Source organism: Quercus suber, unplaced genomic scaffold (assembly GCF_002906115.3).
Source record: "Quercus suber isolate HL8 unplaced genomic scaffold, Cork oak 2.0 scaffold_8, whole genome shotgun sequence".
In the NCBI taxonomy this organism is placed as follows: Eukaryota; Viridiplantae; Streptophyta; class Magnoliopsida; order Fagales; family Fagaceae; genus Quercus; species Quercus suber.
In genome coordinates, this window is record NW_027069474.1 from 2,097,147 (window position 1) to 2,123,670 (window position 26,524).

General features: G+C 37.3%; 3 protein-coding genes across 3 annotated transcripts; 1 reads left to right on the plus strand and 2 right to left on the minus strand.

Annotated features, from left to right (window-relative positions):
- The first annotated feature begins 483 nt into the window (after positions 1–483).
- LOC111993845 (protein OCTOPUS) lies at positions 484–2,660 on the plus strand. Its single transcript, XM_024025665.2, has one exon. The coding sequence runs from the start codon at positions 848–850 to the stop codon at positions 2,504–2,506; it is 1,659 nt and encodes a 552-aa protein (XP_023881433.2). The 5' UTR covers positions 484–847; the 3' UTR covers positions 2,507–2,660.
- A 2,562-nt stretch (positions 2,661–5,222) lies between these two features.
- LOC111993871 (uncharacterized) lies at positions 5,223–6,457 on the minus strand. The gene is made up of 2 exons (XM_024025696.2): positions 6,227–6,457; positions 5,223–5,886 (listed from the first exon to the last, which is right to left on the minus strand). Exons 1-2 carry the CDS (start codon positions 6,258–6,260, stop codon positions 5,429–5,431), a joined length of 492 nt encoding a protein of 163 aa, XP_023881464.1. The 5' UTR covers positions 6,261–6,457; the 3' UTR covers positions 5,223–5,428.
- A 1,207-nt stretch (positions 6,458–7,664) lies between these two features.
- On the minus strand, positions 7,665–10,868 carry LOC111993867 (protein NRT1/ PTR FAMILY 8.2). The gene is made up of 4 exons (XM_024025689.2): positions 10,611–10,868; positions 10,293–10,519; positions 9,286–9,830; positions 7,665–8,773 (listed from the first exon to the last, which is right to left on the minus strand). Exons 1-4 carry the CDS (start codon positions 10,717–10,719, stop codon positions 7,939–7,941), a joined length of 1,716 nt encoding a protein of 571 aa, XP_023881457.1. The 5' UTR covers positions 10,720–10,868; the 3' UTR covers positions 7,665–7,938.
- Between the last annotated feature and the right edge of the window lie 15,656 nt (positions 10,869–26,524).

Consider the following 26,524-nt stretch of genomic DNA (forward strand, 5'->3'; position numbering starts at 1 on the left):
TATAAAAAAAGAAGAGAAAGAAAAAAAAGGAAGAATTTCTAAACTCTAGAAGAGTCAAAATTTGTCAATAAAAAGTTAAATTGAGTATTTTTATTTTATTTTATTGTTATAATCTATTAATTTTCCTAAATGGAGTATTTTTAATTTATTTTAGCTGCTTTTTATAATTATAAAATATATATTATTTAATTAATTAATAAACTTACGGATCAACCAATGAACAACAAGTTCAACTAGTGAATCAATCTTTTAACCGGGTCAATCTCTATTACGGTTTTGATAACCACGCAAAATAGTACTAACTAATATATTTTACTAAAAAAAGTAAAAAAAAATCTGGTAACTTAACTAATTAACGCATTTTGATATTTCAAAAGTAGATACTCATGTTCAAATTTCTCTTTTCAGCCAACCATTAAATTATAGGAAAATATCTAAGAAAAAGAAAAAAAATCAATTTTTTAATTTAATAATAAAGAAACATTATTTGGAGCTAGGTTGATCTCATAAGTTGAAATTATTTTAAAAAAAAATTTATTTGAAAATATATTTTATAAGAAAAAAAAAAGAAAAAAGAAAAAAGAAAAGAAAAAGAAAGAGAGGGTGTTTATGATTATGATGGAGGGTTTCCTTTCCTTTCCCTTCCTTTCCTTTCCGAGCTTCCGCTTGCATTTCCATTCCTACTCCTACTGTCCCACTCTGTGCTTTTAGCAGTTACATCACTCAGACTCCCCTCTATTCACACACAACCAGCCAAGCCAGCTACTAGTCTATATAGACTATAGATATATTATAGTCGTGATAGAGTCAACATGCACCGATTTGCCACCACTCTTTTCGTGCAGTGATGACATCCCATTCCCATTCCCATTCCCAACCTAGATGTATCCGCGTTTCCAGGTGTCACCGCCACCCCTCCAAACCCATCACCGGCTTCTGCGCCTCGTGCCTCCGCGAGCGCCTCGCTTCCATCGACTCCGCCACCCGCCACGAGATCCCCATCCCAACCGCCTCCTCCTCCTCCTCCGCCGCCCTCCGCCGCACCAAATCTTACTCCGCCTCCTCCGCCGCCGCCGTCTCCGACCCTCCCCGCCGTAAATCCTGCGACGTCAGGTCTCGCAACACTCTCTCCGACCTCTTCAGTATCCACGACCACGATCACGACCACGACGCGGTTCCGCGAGGCTTCGAGGTCGAGGAATTAGGGTTTCAGCTGAGGGAAGAGGACGAAAATGAAGAACAGCAAGAAGAAGATGAAGATGAAGAAGAAATTAGGGTTTCTGAAGCTCCGAATGTTCAAGAAGACGAGAATGTGGAGTTGAAGACGATGAAAGAGTTCATAGATCTCGAATGGCAGACCAAGAAGCGCAATGGAGGAATGGACTTCAAGCACATTGTCTGGGAAGCAGCTTCAGTGTTCACCAAGAAATTGAGCAAATGGCGCCGAAAGCAGAGCAAGAAGAACACTAAGAACGATTGCGACACCGTCGATGCCGATATCAACCGCCGCGCGCGGCCGTGGAGGGAGACGCAATCGGAGATAGGGGACTATGGTTTTGAGAGGAGATCTTGTGACACGGACCCAAGGTTATCCGTCGATGCCGCGGCGGCACGGTACTCGTTCGACGAGCCTAGAGCTTCCTGGGATGGCTATCTGATCGGAGCAAGGGCATTTCCGAATCCAAATCCGAGGCAGCTTTCGCCTCTGGTTTCGGTTGTGGAGGATGTTAATCAGAGTCGATTATCGTTGGATTTAACGAGTCCTCCTCCTCCCGGAGGCTCAGCTCAGACAAAAGATTACTATTCGGAAATGTCTAGGACTGCGAGGAGGGGGAGCTTTGATCGCTCCAATTCGCATTGTAATAAAGAAGTGGATGACTTGAAATTGATATCCAACGCTAAGGTTTCGCCCGCCACCACGGAGTTATTCTATGGGGCTAAGTTGCTGATTGCAGACCAGAATTTGAGGGACACCAATGGTTCTGAGAGTGTCGATTCGGGTTCTAAGGACTCTGTCGTTAATCAGAGCGGTTTCAACAAGTTGGGCAAGTGGCACAAGGTGCGGAATATTTTCAATTTCAAGCCTCATAGGCGGCGAAATGAACGGAATTGTGAGAATGGGAATGAAGAGAAATGTGTTGGAGGAAATGTGGTTGATCGTTCCTCCTTTGGTGAGTCTTGGCAGAAACTTAGGAGGGTAGCCAATGGAGAAGCAAATGGAAATGGGTCTGTGAGCCAAAAGCTTATCCGGAGCTATAGTGTTAGCTGTAGAAACCCGTGCAAGGTGGCTGGATTGTTCAATCATACTGAGACCAAATCCAATGGTGTCAAGAGAAGAGAAGAGGTGACACTGCAACACAGCCGGAGCGCGAGATATTCGCCAAACAACCTTGATCATAATGGCCTGTTGAGGTTCTATTTGACGCCGTTAAGAAGCTACCGCAGAAGTAAATCGGGAAAGAGTAAGCTAAGGAGCTCGAGTTCTATAGCCAGGACTGTCTTGTGAAGGTGCATCAACTGTTCTTCTAAGACATATCTTGTTGTAAAGACATATATAAAAATGTGTTTAGTTCTTGTTGTTGGGATAAAAGCACATCATATTGTAGTCTTTTCTCTGATCAATATGCTTTTCTAATAATACCAGTAATGGAATTAGAAAACTGATCGCCTTCTGTTTTCCTTGCTCTTGATGGTAATGAGAACTTATATGGAAATATAAAATGTCCAAATATGCTTGTCATATACCTAGTATTCTTACCTGTCATGATCTTTTTATTTTATTTTATTTTATTTTTTTATAATAATTTTTTATTATGTGGCCAGAACATTTTTGGTTCTTGAAATGATGCAATATTTACTCTAGATATTTTTGAAATTGTTGGCTGGTCATGATTTTGGGCAGTGGTGGGCAGTGGGAAGTGAAATATGTGTCCAAGTAATTGAGCAGCAGGCTCTTTGAATATGAATTGAAAATCATTGTAGAGCAGGAACAGGTGACTAGTAGAAGTCTAGAAGTAGACACCTGATGTTAATTAGGTGTCAAAAAAAGAAAAAAGAAAAAGACACCTAATGTAAATTAATGTGATCTTCACCCAATTTAAGCGAGGAACTATGTTTTGAGGTTATAGTCTAGAGTTTTGTGAGAGATAAGACTGTCTACCTCTTTTATCGTTTTAGTTGAACTCACTGATTATTGAAAGATAATGGGGAGTTTAGTCGTGCTTATACTTCGTGGGTAGAGTTTTGTTTTGTTTTGTTTTTTTTACAAGGTTTTTCTGGTTTTCTGCACTGTGTGCCTGCTCTTTTTGGTCCTTCATTTTCATGAGTGTTGAAAATGCAGAACAGAGCTTCTAATGGGCAGACTGCTTTCATGAATTAATACAAAGAACTCACTTGAGAAGAACCCCATTAAGATACAGAGATTGCTGACAATCCATCAGAAGCACTGCATCATGAACAATTTTCTTGGCTTAGGAAATTTGGCGAAAACATCATCAGCCTTAAAATTAAAAACCTCTAAGTTATCAAGTTAGATATATGATGAGATAAAAATGCAAATTGTACCTAATAGATTTTCAGCCAATTTGGCACTGCTTACAGCCAAGAAGCTTAAAAAACAGTACTATCAGGTAATACACCAGAATACTGTGAAGCCATCTCCTTGGTAACAAAAAGGTGGTGAAGGTTAGAGAGAAGTGAAACATCCATTCTAGCTAAAGATTTAACATTTAAAGTTCTCATTTGATCAACTTGAAGATTTACAAGAAAATCAGAATGACTGAAGATTACAGCCCAACGGCTATATAGTAATCCAAAAGAAAAAAAAAAAAAAAAAGACAAAAATAAGACACTGATCAAAACACACAAAAAAAAGTTGAAAAGCAAGATGATGAAATATGGCGTGTTCATGTTGCGACGTGCCAATCAGCACGCGTCGATTTCATATGATGTGATAGCAACAAAATTTATGTGGAAATAAGTCAACTATCCAGTAAAGTTTGCCTCTAAAAAAGAAGTTTTAGACTTTCAGTTTCATACACCTGCTTCTATATTTTCATAAACATTGGATCACAGGCAAATTTCCACATCACAAGACACCATGCAACTTCTATAAAAAGAAATTAATTGCCTTTTGGTTCTACCAGTACCATCTTCACTTTGAATTAATTTTCAAAGCAAATACCCTCAATATGGCTTATGTATATATAAATTGCAGGGCTCATTCTGTTTAAACTAAAAGACATGACTTATTCCCTTAATATCTTAATCAGACCAAAAACAAAACCTTCTGAAATTAAGCTTCTGAGAGAAATGACATTTTACTGCAAATTCATGCCGCACCTGCATAATCTTGCCAGTCAAAGCGACACTAGGTACCATTTCGTATTAGCAGCATATCAGACCATAACAGCAAAGTATCCCATCATAGCCATTACTCTCCATGGGACAGCACTAACCATGCTGCTTGTCTGAGGTAAACTGATAATATATCTGCAGCAAGAATTGTAGTTCGCAATAGGTACACGTCCAATACCACTCTTAATAAAGAACAATAGATCATAGCCATGAATTTGGACTTACTGATAATTGGTATACTTTGCTAAGGGAAAAATCCTTTAAAAGAAAGCCACGAAAAACTAGTAGAAATTACATACTTGAAACTAGTAGAAATTACAGCAGATACCAGACTCAACTATGGACTGCAAAGAGTTGGATATAATTTCAGGCCAAATGCATATTGAGTGACTTTTAACGGTTATATTGATTCCTTTGGTGAGATTACAACGTCTAAGACACAATTTCTATTATATATAAGATATTATATGATATACCATTTAAATCATATTAATCTACACGTAACAACTACACTTCCCTAACTCTTGGATGGGGACCAGATGTAAATCCATTTCATACATATTAGTAAGAAACTCAGGTACTCATTCCTGTAAAGCTTATGGCTTAAAAAAGTCTTTCCCATTCACTAAGCCCCAAGAAAAACGCAGCCAAAGACTTTCATCGGTACGTGGTTTTTGATAAGTCCTATTATGAACCAAAACAGAGACAGAAACAAACAGCAATGGGAGCTCAGCTCCCTTTACCAATTGTGCACCTTCTAGTTTTCAAACTCCTCTTCTTACGTACTAAGTTTGGGCTCCTAGTTGTTAGCAGTCTGATAATGCATAAAATTATTTTTCTCTTTTCCATAGCAAGAACACTGAGCATTAAAAAAGACAGAGGATCCAAAAGTCATTAAACTTAAAACTTTAAGTACCGAACAGCAGCCAATCAGCTCAAAGTTTACACAATGATAAGAGTTTCACAAAACCATTGAACCAATTCCATTCAGGCTACATTTCATAATAATATAACTCAGAACAGCTCTTAATGTTTCACAAGACCATACGACATTCACTCATACTTCTCAAAACTATCCCTCAACATCATGCCCCTTCTCTTGAAGCTCCTGAATGACCTCATTCCTCATCCTCAACCACAGCTTCTGAGCTTCTTGCTCAAGCTTCTTGTTTTGCAAGTCCTTCTGGTAGTTAAACGCATCCTTATCCGTTTCAACAACCCCTTTTGGACCGATGGTTGTGCCAATCATACCCCCTTTAGCAATGAACTCTTCCATTGCTTCTTCATCACCCGGGTATGGAAACTCTCGCCGCTCATACAGGTGTGCTAACTCTTTTTCTTCCTTGGGGCGAGGCTTTAACGTCCACCAACCTAGCGGTGATGTTTCGTTGTATAGCCACGCTACACCAAATAGCGTGTAAGTACATAGTAGAGCCTTGCCAATTTGCTTCCAGAAGTAGTAGTCCTCTTTCCCAAGTCCTATTTTCTTCAAATACTTCTGGGCATTCATCGATTTCACCAATTGAAAACCTGAATACAAATTAGCCAAAAAACAAAGAATAAGCTTAAAATGTTTCATTCAAACATTTCACCGAACGCTTGGAGGAAAGTAAAGAAGTTCACGTCTTTGTCTAACATACGAGTGAAACCGAGTTACAAGTAGTAAGAGGAACATTCTGAAACAAATAAAACAAAACCAAAACCAAAACGAATACGAATAAGAATACGAGGTGAGAAGAAAACAGTGATTAACTAAACATTTCATCGAACAATTGGTGGGCATCGTAATCTTGTTTGTTTAAAAACAACTCCCATAAAAACGTTTTGTTTGGAGTTTTGGAAGATTCAAAGACTAGGCTGTTGAATTTACCTGTTTTGGCTTCTTGATATCGTTTGCGAATCATTGTGATTTGTCAGTGTGAAGCTGAAACTGGAAGCTCGGGGTGTCTTCACAGTTCGATGAGGAAAGGGGTCGAATTGGAAATAGCACTAAAACATTTGCAGGTGGGAAATGATTCTCTACTCTCATGCAGAATAAACGGTGGAGATATGTTGATCACATGGGCTTGCTGGTGTCGCATATCTAACGGTTGAGATTGCTGCGGTTTTTGTGATGACCGTAGGTGTTACACGTTCCACGTAGTGATAATACAGATCAATTGTTTGTTTTGAATTCCAATATCAATTATTAATCATAGATTTTTTTTGGAGAATCAAGTTAGAGTTTGTTAGTTCAGCACACGAGAATAAGATGAGAAGTGGAGAGTCGCACAAGTTGGTAATGAGTATAATATGTTCATTACTTACAGAGTTATGGTCTACAAATCAATAAGTTGTGAAATTAGGTGTATGATTGGATGTGTCGTTAAATATATAGATGTGATACTTTATATTACTTAATTAAATTTAATCAAGAGTACAATCAGTTAGAAACTATAATTAAGTTTTATTCAAATTCATATGATTATCTGAAAATAAAAAAATAAAATGTTCCAATTCCATTGGTTATAGCTAGAAACTCACTAGATTAGATTGAATCAAAGTTTACATTTTAGTTTTCACCGCAGAACTAAACCCTAACAATTTTATCAGTTAAATCAAGTCTCAAAACCCAAACCCAAAACCATGATCAACACTCAATAACTCAATAGAATCTAGAAAGTGAAATTATCCCTTAGAGAAAAAACAAGATTGTGATACAACCTATGCATTTATTTATTTTAATTTTTCTTTGGCTTGTCCAAAATAGTCCGATCATGGTGGAAAAAAAATTCTTTTAGTGCCGTAAATGCCAGTTTATCAGTTTCATGGTGGAAATAAATTAGCAAATAAGTCAACTTATCTTATTTGCTTAATTTACTTCTTTTATCTCACTTTTAAGCAAATAAACTAACATTTTTTATAATAAAAAAAAAAGCTAATTTATTTCATTTTGTCTCATTGGTTTCTTAAATTAGTTACCAAAATACAAGATGAAATGCTAAAAATGTGGTTAAAACTGACAGGTAATTCCGTTAATAGTCGTTTTTAAAGCACTCCTTACATAACTCTTGCTACCAATATCCACCACATACAAAGTGCACAACAATTTTTTTGGTAATAGCTGAAGTTAGCTTCTTTGATGAAATTTTCATTTCACTGAATATTTGTCAATATATCCATATATCTTAAAATACCATGGCCTTATATGGCCATATTGTGATAATTGAGCTACTTGTTGCTAGGACATAGCAAGAAAAGAGCTACTGGTTGCAAGTAATATCTATAGCACAGGTCATCAAGTGAACGCATGCTATTTAGAGGCTTCAGAGGAAAAATGAAAATCATTGATGCAACAGTGAGTGTTAAGAAACAGTTCTTCTGGTACATTGATATATGAAGGGAAATACATTGGATCAATATAGTTCACTTTCTTTTGTTCACTCTATTTGATTCTGTTTTACGCATCATCTAATGAAATCAATATAAAGAGTGTGATGTTTGAAGGTGACCTCCAATTGGGTTGTATGCATAAGAAAATGAAGCAGACCATACATACAATACATTATATAAGCGCTTCAATTCAACCACCAGGGTAACCCATTATCGGAGAGTCCCTAATGGCTTTTTATATGTGTACCAATTTGCAATGATGAGAAAAACTCCAAAATTCAGCACACTCAGCACGGCCAAGAGCCAAAAGAAGTAATCGAGACGACCATAATTTAAATTGTCCGGGATCCATCCAAGCTTCGCATGCCTAGTACTCACTTTGGTAACAATGGTTACAAGTAGAGTGCTCAAGTAGTTCCCTAGTGCCACAGTGGTTAGTGAGAGAGCAGAGCACAAGCTCCTTGTGGCATCAGGTGCTTGCTCATAAAAAAACTCCAACTGCCCAATGAATGTGAAAACTTCTGCACACCCAATGAGGAAATACTGAGGAACTTGCCAAAAGATGGGCATAGCAATGTGCTCAAGTTTATAGTAGTTGTGTTTTCTAACAGTCTTTAGTCTTTCGAGTTCCAAAATTGCTGCAGATACCATGGCAAAGATGGATATGACGAGGCCAATGCCCATCCTCTGGAGTTGAGTTAGGCCATTTTTGTGACCAGTGCATTTTCTAGCAACTGGGACAATGATTCGATCATAGATTGGGACCCAAAAAAGGACACTAAGTGTGTTGAATATTGAAAGAGATGCTGGTGGGATTTCAAAGCTTGAGGAACCAATGTGAATATCCATGGTGTTGCCTTGCAACAAAAATAAGGTGCCCATCTGACCACAGACAGTGGAAAAGACGATGCCCACGGCCAATATTGGAAGCAACCGTATAATAGCTTTCAGCTCCTCAACTTGGGTAACTGTGCAAAGTCTCCATGGGTCTGCTGCGAACTTTATGTCATCCGTTGGTACCTCCATGGCTGCCTTGTCAAAGAACCTGAAGAATACACCATTATGTAAGGATTCATATAAGCCGGGGAAATAGGGAATGCTAGAATGAAAACAGAATCCACCCAAGAAATGGTTAAAAAAAAAAAAAAAAAAAAACCTGTCTTACATTTACACAAAAGCATTATGTGGTATCCTAGTTTGATCTGCAATATGGACATGAAATCCTCACATTTGATTCTCACAGCAATGGGATGGTTGCTGTAATTTTGAAGCATATACTGATTACATTCTAGACATTGAACTGGGGGATTCCTATGTTTTTCTTTTTCCTTACTTTCTGTTTGCTTTCAAAGAGAGAATGAAAATTTACAGTTCTGGATTAAGAAATGTTAATTTATTCAGCTAAAGAATTAAGATGAGTAAAATCCTGTCAAACCTGTGGGATGGGAGGTTCTTATCCCAGGACAAAGCTAAGAAACTGTGGAAAACTGATTTCGAACTTCTTGCATATTGACTCTCATTGGTAAGCTAAGCTTTTTAGTTTAGAAATTAACATACTTGAAATCTTTTGTGTGCTCAAGCTTGCGGCTTCCTCTGATAGCAGATTCTGCTTCAGCAGTCTCGTACAAAACAACAGCCTTGTCAACATGGTATTTTCTAATGGATGCTATCACCACCTGACACATGCGTGTCAGAGCGCTACCCCCAGGTTTCTGGTTCCTATACAACCTTGTACCTGAAAAGAAGCTCACTACAGCAATTGCCATGGTCACTGCTGGGATGCCAAAGCCCCATCCCCAACCTATATTGTCTTGTATCCACACCAGCAAGGAAGAAGCAATGAGAGCACCAACATTGATTGAAAAATAGAACCAACTGAAGAAAGAAGATTTGTGTTTCTTCTCATCCTCATCGGAATCATCAAATTGATCAGCTCCATATGATGAGACACAAGGTTTAATCCCACCAGTGCCAAGTGCAATCAGGTAAAGTGCTAGAAAACACACTGCACTTTGTGTAACTGTTGCATGGCAATCTTCTTTTCCATAGCACGTTGGCTTTAGGCCAGGGATGGATGCTGACAGTGTCAAAAGTGTCATCCCCTAGGTAGAATTTGAAAAGATTTCATCATTTAATGAGCAAGAACGCGACTCAAAGGCAAGATGCTCTGAAAACTTGGGTCAATTTTTTTGAGAATCTTAATTATGTATGATTGCAGGCCTGCGTAGAGTTGTCAAAAGAGGAATAGAATTTCAAATGAAAGTGTACATACTGCTTCATCAATTAAAATTTTAAATGACGAGGCATATATAAATCTATAGATTTGTAATATTAATTTGAATCATAAAATGAATATAGATTTCTTTGTATTTTTTCCCTAGCTATTAGGATATGTTTCCTGATGAAGTGCAATTACTAACTAGTCTATCAAGTGACATACAAAGTAGAAATCACTCCTAATTTCAGATACCCCATAATGAATGGAGTGTTGAACTCAGTATGCACTTCAACATGACGACTCTAAAATACACATATAGGCAGCAAAGTTTAAGTTTCAAGTGAACCAAACTTAAAATAACATAGATGACTGAGAAAAGGGCAATAGTCCAATATCTTCCAAGATAGGAATCAGCAATGAATGCGCCGATCAATGGGGTGATGTAGCATGTTCCACCCCAATTTGAGACATTGTTAGAAGCAGTAGCACTGTGCTGATGTAGTCGATTCTTAAAGTAAAGAATCAGGTTGGTCCTCATCCCATAGTATGCCAATCTTTCGCAACATTCATTTCCTGTTGATAAAAGTTTAAACTGATAAGCATCTTATCCAAAGCATAACTAGATTTACTAGTAGTATAAGGAAATGGATTGCACGGTATATACCAAGAATAAAGGGACAGGCCTTCCAGTTTCCAGTTTTGCTTTTATCAGCTGGATTTCCATGGTGATCTACTGTCCCATCTTTCGTGTACTTATCATCATCTTCTCCCATGGTTTGTCAGAAACTTCTTGTGTTTGCTCACTATTCTTACTTAGGGGATTTACTCAAAAGCCAATCAACTCAGAGCTAACTCAGAGCTTGAGGTTGAGCTAATAGTACACTAAATAAGAACCACAAAAAGCTTTAATCTATATCTATACGTATAAGTCTAAAGTTTAGAATTTATTGTTGTTATGATCGAATTGAACTACATTAGCAATCATATCACCATCATTGTTCTTACCAATTTTTCTTCTATATGTTTTTTAACATTTACTCATTGAAAGTGACTCAAAAACTCAATTATTTAACAATCTAAATATCATCTCTCTTTTATTTTTAACTTTTCTTTTCATTATTAATTTCCTAATTTATTGTTACACTTTCTTTCTTTATTTTACATTTTCATTTCCCTACTACTTTCTAGTTTCTATCTTAATATCCCTCTTCATCTAGCCCTATATCTTCCTTTATTTTGACTTTTTTTATTCTCATACTTTTCCTATAAATTTGACACTCTTTCATTATATGCATAATTTTCACTCACAAAAAATGTTATTTCTCTCTCTCTCTCTCTCTCTCTCTCTCTCTCTCTCTCTCAATTTTTTTTTTCTTCATTTTTTGGTGGATTTTTTTTTTCTTGCAGACTATAATTTAGGTGGATGGATTTTTGTGTTGGAACTCCACTTTGAGTTGATGCAATTTAGTTTTGTGTTTTAAGTTATTATCTTTTTTATTCTTTTTAATTATTAAATATTATATATCCTATTGCATTATAAAGATAGTATATAAGAATATAATGTTATTTTATTACATAGCATGATTTGGATAATTTGATATTTATTGCTATGTATTTTATTTTTATTCCTTTTCTTCTCATATTATTTTATTTAACATTTAAATTCAACCACATTCTCTATATCACTAAATTAAGCAAGCACAAATCAAGCAAATGGCTAGACTGCCTGTTTTTGCACTATACTGTAGAAGGACTGTAAATCTTGGTACATATTTTTGTTGGAGATTGGTATGAAAATCTCTCTCACACACACTTGCCTTCCTTTATCATCCATTATGATTAAGGGAATCAGAATATTTATGCATATAATTTATAATTTAGATAGCATTTTTTAAATGTGTCTTCTAAAAAAAGAAAAAAAGAAAAATGGTGTCTGGGCCTCTAGAATAAGCAATTTGTTGACTTAAAAGACTATTGAGAATGGACTTTTTGAATCAAGACCATGGTTGTCAAAATCGCAATCTGGATCGTAGGATTGCACGATTTTACGATCCTATCTCACCAAAACGTTTAGGATCCCACTAAGATTGTAAAAATGGTAGGATCGTATGTGGGATCGTGTAGGATTGTATAGGATTGTAGGATCGTATGGGATCCTACCGATCCTACCAAAAACATAAAATTTTGTTTTTTTTTTTTATGGGATAAATTTTTTGTTTTGATGAAGCTTTAAGGGTTTTTATTTTTTCATATTGTGATGGTATGAATTTTTATTTTATTTTTATAAAATTATGTTAACCTAAGCAAATGTTTTCTAATTTCTAGTTCACTTGTATTTAAAATGAAGGAATGTTTCTTCATTTCTTAATGAAGAATTTGATATTGACTTTGCTGCCTTTTAAGCTATAATGTTGTTAAATTTGTTTAATCAATATACTAATTTGTGTTTTAATATTACTAAAATATATATATATATATATATATATTTTTCTTTTTTATATAATTTTATCAATTATGCTTGTACAGTTCTATTTGTATATTGATTGATTGATTTTTTTTGGCATGCTCTTTAATTGTTGCTGAGTGGTATAACTTGAATAGTTGAGTGTGAAATTGTATCTTGAGGTCTTTTGCAACACTAGTATACAAATATATAATGTCTACATAGATGATGAAATGGATGATGACGATTAGGAATTTAGGATGGTGGTTATAAGAACCTTAGAATGAGAATAATTAAATGTTCACCTCACCTTAATATTCATCTTGCTTTTGGATTTCATATTGTAGTTAGCTCGTTTCCATTTGCACCACCAGCTCATGTGCCAAAGTGGTAAGTGGCTGCTGTGTTCGCATCAGGTGCCCAAGTTTAACACCCCTTACCCGTGCTATGTAGGTTACACAATTTCAATGTGTGGATTAAAAACCAATGGGGCTTGTGGGTCAGGGTTTTTGAGCTTTACTTTTGGGTTGGTAGTACCCTTGGGCTTACCCAACTGTACCTTGGGGCGTGGGATAATGACTGCATACGTGAGTCCCTTTTTTTTTTTTCTCAAAAAAAAAAAAAAAAAAAAAACTAGTTTCCATTTGCTAACTTATTTTGGATTTCAAACTTGGAACTTAGAACTTAGAAAATATTTTCCATATGATTTGATAAATATTTTGGTATATGGTTGCTAATTAAACATTTATTAAACTTTTTAGATACATTGGGTTTAAACTTAAATATATTTGTTTTGTTAGTATAGATTTAGCGATATATGACATGCAAATTACATCATATGATGCAAATCTTAGTTTTTTTATGGATGAATTTATAATTTATGTGATTATTAAACATACAAAGTCATTATCAATGTGTTTTTTGCTTTAAATCTGAAAATATATAGGATCTTACGATTCATGATCCGATTCTACGATTTATGATCCCACCTATCTTTAATGATCCTACGTAAGATCCTGATTTTGACAACCTTGATCAAGACCAAAAAATATATGGACTGCTATATATCATATAATTTAATCTTTACGTATTCATCTACTTTAACTTATATGTTTATAATTAAACAATGAAATAATGATTCATGAAGAATCAAAAACAAAAAAAATGTTGTATATACATATTCATCTTTTGTGGTTTTAACTTTACATATAATTTTGCATTTATATATTCATCTATTTTAATTTAGATATTTATAAATAAACAATAAAAGTTATGAACAAGGTAATTAAAATAATCATATTTATACTCTTCAAAATGTCACCATTTAAAAAAAAAAAATGCCTTTTACATTTCCTTGAAAATTCATTAAATTTTTTATTTCGACATACCACTAACCTAACAACTTCATACATTAAAAAAAATTTAAAACTCATTATTTCTTCCATTAAGATATCATGGATGTCTTCGTTGATTGAGACCAAACTAAAGAAATGTCTTTTATATTTTCTTGAAAATTCAAAAGAAAAAACAAACATTTGACATACCATTAACGTAACTAAATCTATAACTATTTAAGACATTTATGATATCTATTTCTTATTGATAACCATACAAATTACAACTAGAAAGAGAACATACAAAGTAATAAAGAGTAGATGAAGAAAGAAAAAAAAATGAAATCAATGCCAATTAGTAACCATTAATTGGAAAACAAAGAAGTGGCTAGGAGGAGTAAAAAATAAAAAAGAGATGACCATATAGAGGACATTAAAATCTTTGCAGTGCAATAAAATCAATTGTTACATTCACTTAATTAAATCAATAATCAACAATTAAATACAAACATACAAAATTCAAACTTAAAACTAGGGCTATGCAAGCCAATCCAACCCAATCCATGCGGGTTCATTAAGTGAGTGGGCTAGGTCGGATTAGGTGGGTTAGATAGATAATTTAGTAAGTCAGGTTGAATAGTGGGTCAAGATATTTCTAACCTGCCAAAACCTTACTTGTCTGCCTATATATATATCTACTTTGTCATGTTTCTTGCAAAACCCTCCCTCACATATTCACCTACTTTATTTCTCTCATCTCTTGCTCTTCTTTTATTTTTATTTTTATAATTTTTCATTTTCACATTTCTCTTCCTTAATAAACTCCCGCCCCTCTCTCTACGATTTTGTTATTATTCTTACTCTATGTGCATGTTTAATATTCTCACCTACGATTTTTTTTTATAGTCATTTTAATTAAAAAGAAAAGAAAAGTAGATTTGTAATTATTTTTAATAAAAAAATTGCAATTTTTTCTTTTCTTTTCTTATTTGAGGGGGCAAAAAATTATCCAATTTAATTGAAATAATTTCATTTAATTAATTGAATTTGTCAACCTGCCTAACCCGTTTAACTTGCCAAGTTGAAACTATTAAGATTTTTAACCAATTCACTAGATTCAAAGATTGGTGGATTGGTCGGATTGGAATATTTCCAACCTGCATTGGCTGGTTGGTTAAAAATATTGCCCTCCACCCACCCAACTAAATCTGCGCACACCCCTACTTAAAACTAATCAAATTCTAACTAGGGAAACCATTTTTTTTTTATCATAATTAAAAATGAGACATTCTTCAATAATAATAGAAATTATATAAGAAATAATTTTTTTTAGGGAAATTTTAAAGAGGCAAGACTTAGGCACAATACTTAGATACTGTTTCTTAGGTTCCTCTCTTAAGAATATGCAATGTCGATTTTTTTCTCATGAGATGGAAGTGTATTTTTTAATTATTGCTAGTATATGATAATGGAAAAAAATGTTACAAATGATATCAAGAAAAATATGATAAAACTAATTGCCCATTATCATTATGGAGTAGTATTGGGCTCATATTCCATACCTCTGGGGTTTGGGCCACAAATATAGACCCTACAATTGGCGCTGTCTGTGGGAAGAGTTTGAGCGAGAGTGGAAGCAACAATTGACGATGGCTGAACCAGGGCAACAACTAGCAGAATCCAGGGCATCCCAGCACGTTAATCATTTTCTCAACTTGGAGCAAAGACGTGATTGTGAAGGTAGTGTACATACTACGCATACTGACCGAAGTCAGCCACAAGGTGGAAGTCACGTGTCTCATGTAGAGAAGAACAAAAACATACAACTAGAGATTGACCAGTTAAGAAGGGAATTCCACCATCCAAAGAGGAGGCAGACTTCTTCATACTCTGATGATAATTCTGACAACGAACAAGACGTCACTTATAAATGGAAATCTCGAACACCAGTTAGTGAATCCTTTTCCTATGAAGAAGACCATTATTGTAAACGGCAACCCTGAAGCCCATCATGTGGGGGCATAGGGAACGATGCTATGAGCAAGGCCTTGAACCAAATCTCCAAATTGCCTTTTACATGTAGGATTGAAGATGCAAGACTTCCTCGTCGTTTTCATCAGCCAACGTTCACTATATATAATGGTAGAACAGACCCCGTGGTGCATGTGAGTCATTTCAACCAAAGGATGGCAGTTCATTCCAAGGATGAAACTTTGATGTGCAAAGTTTTCCCCTCTAGTTTGGGACCAGTTGCGATGAGATGGTTTGACAGCTTGAAAGCAGATTCCATTAATTCCTTTAAAAAACTCACTCAAGCATTTGGTTCTCGTTTTGTCACCTACCGAAGAGTCACACGGCCCTTAGCTTCATTGCTATCCTTGAGCATGCAAGAATGTTAGACCTTGAAAACGTACTCAGATAGGTACTGGGAGATGTTCAATGAAATGGAAGGAGATTTTGATGAAGTGGCCCCTTAATACATTTAAGCTCGGCCTCCCCGCCGACCATGGTTTAAGAAAATCTTTGACTGGAAAACCTGTCACCAGTGTGCGTCAACTGATGGATAGGATTGATAAGTATAAGAGAGTTGAAGAAGATCAGCAGCAAGGCAAGGGAAAGGACAAGGTTATCCCTCAAGAGAGGAGGGATTTCAGGTTGGATGATACAATAATAACAAGCTGCCTAGGGATTTTGCTGGGCAATCAGGATCGGTAAATCTTCAAGTAGTCAACGCTATATTCAAAGAGCCAGTACATCAAGTTTTGGAAAAGATTAAGCATGAACCATTCTTCAAGTGGCTGAATAAGATGGTGGAAAATCCTGAAAAGCGTAATCATAATCTCTATTGCTAGTACCACCAGGACTATGGGCATACCACAGAGGATTGCAGGAGCCTGTGGGATCATTTGGACCAACTTGTCCGTGAGGGTAAATTGAAACAACTCTTGAATCACTTCAGTGGCCAAGAAAATCAGATGAACCTGGAGCCCTGAAGGGATGATTCTTCAAGGCCCCCTTTGGGAACAATTAATGTCATCTTCGCCGCACTAGGGAGAACAGGATCCTGGCCATCTAGGGTAATGTCGGTAGCCTGGTTACCCACAGGAGGCGTTAATCATGATCTGAAGAGAGCTAAAGCGAGTACTCCACTAGTTTTAGGGTTCTCGAACGAAGACAAGATTGGAACCATCCAACCCCATGATGACGCTTTAGTAATTACCCTTAGAATTGGAGGGTATGATGTGAAGAGGGTAATAGTGGACCAGGGTAGCGCGGCAGAGATAATGTACCCCGATCTCTATAAGGGGTTGAACTTAAAACCTGATGATTTAACTCCATATAATTCTCCCCTGGTGAGTTTCGAAGGAAGAGTTGTTATCCCAAAGGGCTAAATATGATTACCCGTGCAGACTGGTACAGAGGTGGTAGAGGTAGATTTCATTGTCGTGGACGCATATTCACCATATACTGCAATTGTAGCTAGACATAGGCTTCATACACTACAGGCTGTTTCCTCTACTCTACATCAAAAGGTTAAATATCCCTCTGAAGGTCAAGTTAATGAAATCCTGGGGGATCAATCTATGGTGAGATAATGTTTAGTGGCTGCCATCCACATAAGCCCGAAGCCGAGTCCTCGGCTCATGCTGGAGAGGATTTATAGCAATTAAAACCTTTGACATCACCCATTAATGATTCAGCCAAGGGTGCAAGGTGTGAAGATTTGATAAAAATTGCTATCGGGGATGATCTGGAGAAGTTTTTTCAAGTCGGATCTTAGTTACCTCTTCAGAAGAAGGAAGAGCTGGTGGGGTTCCTCAAAAGAAACATTAATGTATTTGCCTGGAATGCTTATGAAGCCCCGGTGGTGGATCTAGAATTCATATGTCACCATCTGAAAGTCAACCCATTGATCACCCCTAAGAAACAGCCTCTTCGGCGCCCATTCAAGGAGTATGCTGACGCAGTGTGAGAGGAAGTAATAAAGCTCAAACAAGCTAGAGCTATCAAAGAAGTTTTTTATCCTGAGTGGTTAGCGAATACTATGGTGGTAAAGAAGAAAAATGGGAAATGGCGAGTATGCGTAGATTTTACCGACTTAAATAAAGCTTGCCCCAAAGATTCATTCCCTATGCCTAAAATAGACCAGCTAGTAGATGCAACTGTTGACCATCCTCGGATGAGTTTTTTGGATGCTTTCCAAGGTTATCACCAAATACCATTAGTCTTGGACGATCAGGAGAAGACTGTCTTTGTCACCCATATTGGGAATTACCACTACAAAGAGATGCTATTTGGTTTGAAAAACACGGGATCCACTATCAAAGAATGATGATGAGGATGTTTGAGCCATAGCTGGGTAAAAGTATTGAGATTTACATAGATGACATGGTGGTGAAGAATAAGATTGTTTCTGAGCATGTAAGAGATCTTGGAAACATTTTCAAAGTTCTTAGAAGATACAGGTTGCGTTTAAATGCGTCCAAATGTTCGTTTGGTGTGGGATTAGAAAAATTCTTGGGTTACATGGTAACTCACAGGAGGATTGAGGTCAACCTAGATCATATAAAGGCCATCAACAATTTATAGCCTCCTCGGAATCCCAAAGAGGTCCAGAAATTGATTGGAATGACTGCTGCTCTGAACCGATTTATCTCTCGATCGGTAGATAGGTGTAGGCCTTTCTTCTTGTTGATCAATAAGTGGAAGGGATTTGAGTGGACTAAAGAATGTGCTTTAACTTTCCAGCAACTTAAAGATTACTTAGCTCAACCACCAATCATGTCCAGTCCTGAGCCAGATAAAGTCTTGTTTGCTTACATTGTTGTGGCTCCCTATGCTGTAGGTTTAGTATTGATACGAGTAGACCGAGGTGTACAAAGACCAGTTTATTATGTGAGTAAGTGGTTGCATGAGGCCGAGATTCGTTATCTACCATTGGAGAAAGCCATCCTAGTAGTAGTGCTTGGTACGCGGAAGTTGCCTCATTATTTCCAAGCACATACGGTTGTTGTTCTTACTCAGCTTCCGCTTAAAACTATACTCAGAAGTGTAGATTACACAGGGAGAATAGCTAAATGAGGCACTATTCTAGGGTCTTTTGACATCAAGTATATGCCTCGCACCTCCATAAAGGGACAAGTCCTCGCAGATCTAGTAGCCGAGTTCACTGAGCCTTCGTTAGAAGAATTAACACTAACACAAAGCATGGATGAAAAATCAGTTGGCGTAATTTCTCAAAAAGGCCCCTCATTCTAGGAGGTATATGTAGACGGTGTAGCAAACCAGAAAGGATCTGGAGTGGGGTTAGTTTTAATATCCCCAGAAAGGATCATTATTGAAAAGTTACTAAGACTAGGCTTTACGGCTACAAATAATGAGGCAGAATATGAAACTCTACTGATGGGAATGGCAATGGTCCAGAGAATGGGAGGAAAGTCAGTAGAAATGTTCTCGGACTCGAGGCTAGTCGTCGGCCAAGTACAAGGGGAATTCGAGGCGAAGGATGAAAGAATGCAAGAGTACCTGAGCCAAGTTAAATGTCTCCAGTCACAGTTCGAATCTTTTAATTTACTACATGTCCCCAGAAGTGGTAACGCGCATGCTGATTCTCTGGCCACGCTTGCAACTTCCTCGGCACAAAATCTGCCTCGGGTTATCCTCGTCGAAGACTTGCATAAACCAACGGAGATAAGAAAAGAGGTAGTTCGAGTTCATCAAATTAGAGTTGAGCCAAGTTGGATGGACCCTATAATTTAGTTCCTGAAGGAGGATACTTTGCCTGAAGTAAGGTTAGAAACGGATAAAGTTCGAAGGAAGGCTACTAGATTCTGGCTATTCGAGGACCAGAAATTATATAAACGCTCATATTCAGGACTATATTTGTTGTTCATACATCCTGGAGCAGCCGAATAGCTCATTGAGGAATTGCATAAAGGAATTTGTGAAAGCCATACTGGAGGTAGATCCTTGGTACATAGAGCTATCACTCAAGGCTATTGGTGGCCAAATATGCAAAAAGAAGCTCATGAATATGTTAAAAATTGCGATCAGTGTCAAAAGTTTGCACCAAATATACATCAATCAAGTGGAATCCTTAATCCATTATCCAGCCCATGGCCATTTGCTCAATGGGGCTTAGATATCGTGGGTCCATTCCCTAAAGCAGTAGGAAACAAAAAATATCTGCTGGTCGGCACAGATTATTTCACCTAATGGGTTGAAGCTGAATCTCTAGCCAATGTCAGAGATGTAGACGCAAAGAAGTTTGTCTGGAAAAATATTGTCACTAGGTTTGGGATTTCTCATAACCTCATCTCTGACAATGACCTTCAGTTTAACAGCAAAACATTCAGAAATTATTGTTGCGAATTGGGAATCACGAACAGATACTCCACCCCTGCTTACCCCTAGGGGAATGGGCAAGCAGAAGCTGTTAACAAGGTCACAGTAAATGGACTGAAGAAGAGGCTAGATGACGCGAAGGGCAAAAGGGGGGAAGAACTGCTACACGTACTTTGGACATACAGAACTACGCCTCGTAGGTCTACTGGGGAGACGCCCTTTTCAATTACTTATGAGACTGAGGCTGTTATCCCTCTAGAGACTGGGTTCCCAATGTTGAGAACCAGTTCATTCAATCCGAATAGCAATAATGAACTGCTAGAGAGGAGTTTGGACTTAATTGAGGAAATGAGGAAAAATGCAATGGTTCAATTGGCATATTACCAACAAAAGCTCAGACAAGGTTATGATGCCAATGTAAAGCTAAGGCCTTTAACATCTGGTGATCTAGTGCTCAGGAAAGTTGTAGGCACTGCGAGAAATCTAGCTTGGGGAAAATTATGACCTAATTAGGAAGGGCCATATCGTATTACCTTAGGAGCTGGCATTGGGGCATACTTTTTGGAAGATTTAGATGGTCATGTAATACCACGCCCTTGGAATGTAAACAACCTTAAAAGGTATTATTATTAATCGAGTTTTTTCTTTGATCAAAATGTTTATTTATTGCATAAAGATTTCATGGAAAATGTTTAAACTTAAATCCAATCATGCTTGAAATCCTTGGACCAGATGATGTGGGTTAGTTAACACTCCCTTATAATTCTTGTTAGTATTCAAACTTAAATTCAGTTATGCGTAAAGCCCTCGGAGATATTTAAATAGACTCTAACTTATGATAGGCCTCTTCGGTCATATACTTAGTGCAGAATCAATGCTCAGTAATATTCGTTGTAAGTGTTATACAAAAACTAGTTCAAATAAAGCATTTAATTATTTAAGTGCCAGAAAATGTATAAAACCTTCATACCATTCATTGTTTCCTATATTCATTAACAATCCTTATACGATCCATTTTTCTTAATATTTATATAAGCTATTTGCATCACTAGTAGGATATTGTTGTTAAATCCGCTCAAGTTACAGTAGTTATCGGTCAGCGTCATTTGCAATAACAATAAGTCTCATAATATGTGCAATAAAGATATAGAAAATAAAAGAAAAACAATTTCATTGATTAAAAGAAAGTACCTTGCAATTCCTTACCTTAAAAAAAAAAAAAACCAATACAAGTATGAAATAAAATTCTTAAACATTTAAGCCTTCATCTAGGGGGCCAAAGAGTCAGTAGTCTTGCTGGACTGGGCAGTAACAGCATCTGGGGCTTGGTCCTTAAGTTCACTAGGAGTTTTCTTCTTCCCCAAGTTTTTATCCTTATCTTGAAGATCCTCAGCTTGCTTGCCCGGACCACCAGGCTGACCAGACTCTTTGGGAGCTTCAAGATGGGCAGGAAGTATTTGGCCAACCAGGGGTTGCTTCGAGACTTCTTAGAGTTATTTGGAGGGAGAGGAGTCAGAGCTTGGGAGTTCGCGAAAATCAGGATCGTAGTAGATGCTCCCAGGTTACCTCAAGTCAGATTCTATAGAGACTCCAGTAGCATCAAGGGATTTACCCCAGGTTATATCGCAGAAATCTCTGCAGACTGTGGAGAACTCCTCTGTGAGTCTGACTTGGGTCTCCTCCACTCCAAGCTTGTATGCTGCCTGCTTCTTGGTCTCAACTGCTTGCTTGGCCAATTGGGTGGTGTTCTTGGCCAATTGGGCAGTTTCCTTGGCTTTCTGAAGCTGAGCTCGAAGACTTTTCACCAGCTCTCTCTCTGTCTCCAGATTAATCTATGTTATGTGCAACCGCTGGCGTTGGTCTTTAGCCTGCTTCTTAACATTTTTAAGGCCAGCATCAAGGCTATTCCTCTGCTTGGTCATCTCTTTTAGCTGCTCGGACAGCTGAGAATAATCTTCCTTCAGATTACCTAGAGATTTTTCAACCTCAGACCGAGAATAGGCTTCCGCTTAGGCTGCACTGTGAGCGTTTTTATTCCACTCCTCGGCTACATAAATTTGTTGGGTAATCTACATAGCAGAATGAAAAATTTTAGTATAAAGTAAAGAAAAGAGATGAATGAAATGACTAGCATTTTAATTGAAAAAGTGGATAAGTTCACTTACCATGGCTAAGTCTCTCTTCAGGGACAGAAAAAGTTCATGCTAATTGAAGAGCCTGTAAGCCTCCATGTCCTTTGGCAGGAGAAATGGTTGCTCCAGGGCCTTAGCAATGAGACTTGCCTTTCCCCCTTGATAATTTCTGACAGAGGTGTCCCAAGGGAAAGGAACACCATCCAACTCTAGCTTGGGACACCAGGTGCGTTGTCCTCTTCACACCTCAGCAGCAAGAGGGTCTTCTCGGCTCTCAGTGGATGAAGCTCTTTTGCTCTGTTGGTCATTGACCACTCTCTACTACTTAGTTCCTTTTAGAGGCACCACCTCCCCTCCTTCAGTATCTATAATGGGCCTTTTCTTCTTTGGATCTGGTAATGGCTTTAGGCCAAGATCAAAAGGGACCTGAGGAGGTAGTGAAGGAAGATTAACAGCTAGTTGGGACAGACCAGTTTCTTTGGCCTCATGCGCCTTTTTTCTAGCCTTCATTAAGTCCCTTAGGCTTGCCATGTCTTCTCCTTCTTCTTCCGAAGAACCGTCTGGAATGGTAGTTATTAAAACGGGGGCGTAAACACTGGACTGTCTGTCAGTCTCCTCTTCGACGTCTGAAACTGGAATCACTTGCACTTCTCTTGGTACTTCTTCTTCAAATTGGAACTGATCAATCTGTTTCTCAAGTGAAGAGGTCGAAGAAGCAACTCTTTCCCTTTCTGCGATCACTTAGAAAGGAACCTGTTGTACTGGCTAGATGAGTTGCAGTACACCCTGCGGATTTGGATGTGGCACAATGGCAAGATCGAATGGCGCTAGAAAATTAGGCCGAGAAACGTCTATTTGGTTAATCCGATAGTCTCCCTGTCTTATAGCGTTGCCGATCGGTTGAAAAGCGTTCGAAAGGGGTAGCTCGAAGTTGCCCGTCTTCACTTATAAAAATTTCTAATCTTAGTAGATAGTTGAATGTGGAAATGTTAGTCAGGTTGAGCTAAGGAGCAACGTGCCTTTTATTTGTTGACATCAAAACAGAATCAACCATAATCAGAATCTCAAAGACATTGATACAAAGAAAAGAAAAACAATGTTAAGTGATGAAGACGCTAAATCTATTGTTAGAAAACCTAAATCTAGGATATCCCACCTGGCTCTCCTGGTTGGGTTGGGCAATGAAAACCATCATGCCACGCGCCCGAGATGATTAAATAGTCGTTTTTCATCCCCTTGTTAGACTTGGGAAGACAAGAAATGAGCCTAACGACGTCAGATCGGGATTTAAGATAATATCCCGCTCCCTTTTGGCTATGACATTCGTACATATGTACTATGTCAAGCCAGGTGAGCTCTAGACCTAAATGACGATTTAAAGCGTCAACCATTCCTAGGATCCTAAAGACGTTAAGTGCGCACTGATCAGGAGAAAGCCTATGGTTACGAAGATAATCTCTTGTAACAGGACCTATAGGGAGAGTCATTCCCCCTTCTATGAACTCTATCATAGGGAATATAACTTCTCCCGCCCTTCGGTCGGTTAATAATCCTTTCGGGGGACAATACCTCAGGTTTACTCCCTGCGGTATGTCATATGTTTTCTTAAATGTCTCTATTAAGGCAGGACTATCGACCAAATACTTAAATCTACCCATTTCGGATAAGCAGAAAGAAGGAAATATTGAGAATAACTGGGAAATGAGAGTTTGAGGGCCTAAGAAGCTGGCCGAAGAGAGAACGAAGGTTTCGAGGAAATTAGAACTTACCCAAACTGGGCTGGGAAGTGATTCTCGAGTCCTTGGAAGGATTTTCGTGGGTTTTCAAAGAAATGAGACAGATGATTTGAAAAACTTGATGAGCTTGAATGCTTGGGTTCGCTGGGGAATCTGAGAAATTGTGAAGTGAAGGAGAAATAATCTCCTTTGAGGCTTTATATGTAGGGGCCCAGCGAATGGGTAGGGACTATCCTGCTCAAATTCTAAGGAGAAATGTCGTTCGTTGGATCAATGTTCCACTGTTGGATGTCAAAGACATAACGCCACCTGGAGTAATTAATAGCGCTTCGAAAACACCGAAACGTCAGCAACAATGATGAATCACCCAAATCTATGCTGTCACAAGTGTAAACTCGGGTATTTTTTTTTACATTTTTAGCTTTTATTTCTATGACAATTCAAAATCCCATTTTTTCTCCTCGGATGCGAGAGAAAAATTAAAATTTTAAGGGACTATTGTGGGGATAAAGGCCTAAATTCACATATTGGGCCTTGGGCCCCATATGAGGATGGGGGTCCGTCTGAGGAGGAGTAAATAATTAGAAAAGACCCCGAAGTGGAAAATCATGTAAGGAAATGATAAAGAAATATCGTTCGAGGAGATTATCCTTCTCGGATATGAAGAATACTATCAAGCAAATACTTGGGCGGCTTGGGCAATCTTCCAAGAAGTTCCAACGATAAGGATGAACTTCATGCACGTATAAAGATGATAAGAACAGAGAAATATCTAAGGGAAAAGCTGCTACCATCGCATTAAACGTATTGTAGTAGCTTTTATGGCCGCATTTATGTGGAGAAGACCCTGAACAGTGCAGCCTCAGCTACCACCACTCATGGAGAACTAAAGAAGATACCTGATGTGACAGATACTCAAGTGAACGCTTAGATGAAGAACAAGTATATGATGAAGATAGAGAAAAAGAAAACTATATAAATGTAAAGGACCTCTCATGAGTGGAGGATCGAAAAAAAAGAGAGGAGGAGAGAAGGAAGGTTTACTGTAGCTTTAAGAACTATATAAACGAAAGTTTGTCTCCTCGGACAATAATTTATTCAAGTTTCAAGTTTGTTCTTGCAATTAATTACCGGTTGAACATTTGTTAGATGTTGTTTAGTTCACTGTCAACCCAGCTCTTTCATCCACTCTCTATAAATTTATTGTATTGGGCTTATTAGGCTCATATTCCATACCTTTGGGGTTTGGGCCACAAATATAGACCCTACAGCTATGTTATCAATAAATTGTTTAAATTGCAATTTTCTGTAATTTAAATTATGCGTAAAATATAATCTTATAGATCATATAGTGAATAATATCTGATTGACACAAAATTTGACATGTGTATTAAGAGTATAAGTAATACGCAATCCAACGTTTAAATTTTCAAAATATGTAGCAATGTTAATGATATTAAGTAAGATTGTAACCTTATGCTACAACCAATTTTGTAACTAAAATTTGTCCATAAAGCAAATTAACCGTAGGTATTTGGCCAATCAAAGGCCATTATCATCCTGATTCATAGTCATAGGCACAGATGAACAGGAGGACAGAAGCAAAGGAAAGAAAGTTTAGAAGTTTTTTAGAATTTAATTCAGAATATTTTCTGCCTCCTTTGGCAATCAGCCCCAATCAATTGTCGAGATGGATCTTAGGCTACACACAGTCTAACATATAATCCCAGAAGTTAACACTTAATAGTACATAAAAGCAATGAGATAAACTCCAGATGGGATTGGAAATTACAGTAAGAAAATCACAAACTAGACACAGAAATTATGCACTTGGTTTTTCTTGAATGAACGATATATAGCACAATCACTCAGAGGACTACAAGTCTACAACTCATGAAACCTTACTATTCACTAAAATTCAAATCTCCTCCTTCCACTCAATGGCCAAAACTCACTCATTAAAAGGAAATGAAAAAACTGGGATGGTGGGAAAGCATCAAACCTGGTGCTTCACAGTTCATACTATGTACCCACTACCTAGAAAAGCAGTAGATGCCTCATATACACACCACAAACACTATAGTCAAAGCCACAAGATATGGAATTAGGACTGTAATAGCTACTCTCTTAATGGTCTAAACCCATGATATGAAATGTAGTATATACTATTAGTATAAAAAGAGCACTTGGGAAAAATTTATCCGGTTGTTTTGGTCAAGGTTATGCCCCCAGCCCTTTTATGGATGTAATTAATTCTGAACTCTCTTTTGCTGTAGTTGCTGGTTAGCCTCTGTTCCTTTTGGTTTGTCAATAAAACTTTCGGTTCATCACACACACAAAAAAAAAAAAAAAAAAAAAAAAAAACTCAAACACTCTAATAAAAAATATTCTTACCAAATGTGTTTTTTTTTTAGGCTCACAGTTTTTAATGTTTAAATACTGAAAATTGTTATTCAAACACCCTAACCAAACAAGCTCCAAAACTCAAAGATTACACAAGGTCACAAACCATGACATTAATAGCACTAAATTTATAATTAAATTAAAAAAAAAAAAAAAAAAAAAAAACACTTAATCCGTATCCCATT

Bases quoted from the DNA above. Each gene is read 5' to 3' on its own strand.
- LOC111993867 (XM_024025689.2), bottom strand. From the start codon at position 10,719: ATGGGAGAAGATGATGATAAGTACACGAAAGATGGGACAGTAGATCAC. The intron at 9,831-10,292 runs GTTCACTTGAAA...AATTCTACCTAG, and splicing joins TCTATGTTATTTTAAGTTTG to GGGATGACACTTTTGACACT. The intron at 8,774-9,285 runs GTATGTTAATTT...TGTATTCTTCAG, and splicing joins GAGCACACAAAAGATTTCAA to GTTCTTTGACAAGGCAGCCA.
- LOC111993871 (XM_024025696.2), bottom strand. From the start codon at position 6,260: ATGATTCGCAAACGATATCAAGAAGCCAAAACAG. The intron at 5,887-6,226 runs GTAAATTCAACA...ATTTGTATTCAG, and splicing joins ATATCAAGAAGCCAAAACAG to GTTTTCAATTGGTGAAATCG.
- LOC111993845 (XM_024025665.2), top strand. From the start codon at position 848: ATGACATCCCATTCCCATTCCCATTCCCAACCTAGATGTATCCGCGTT.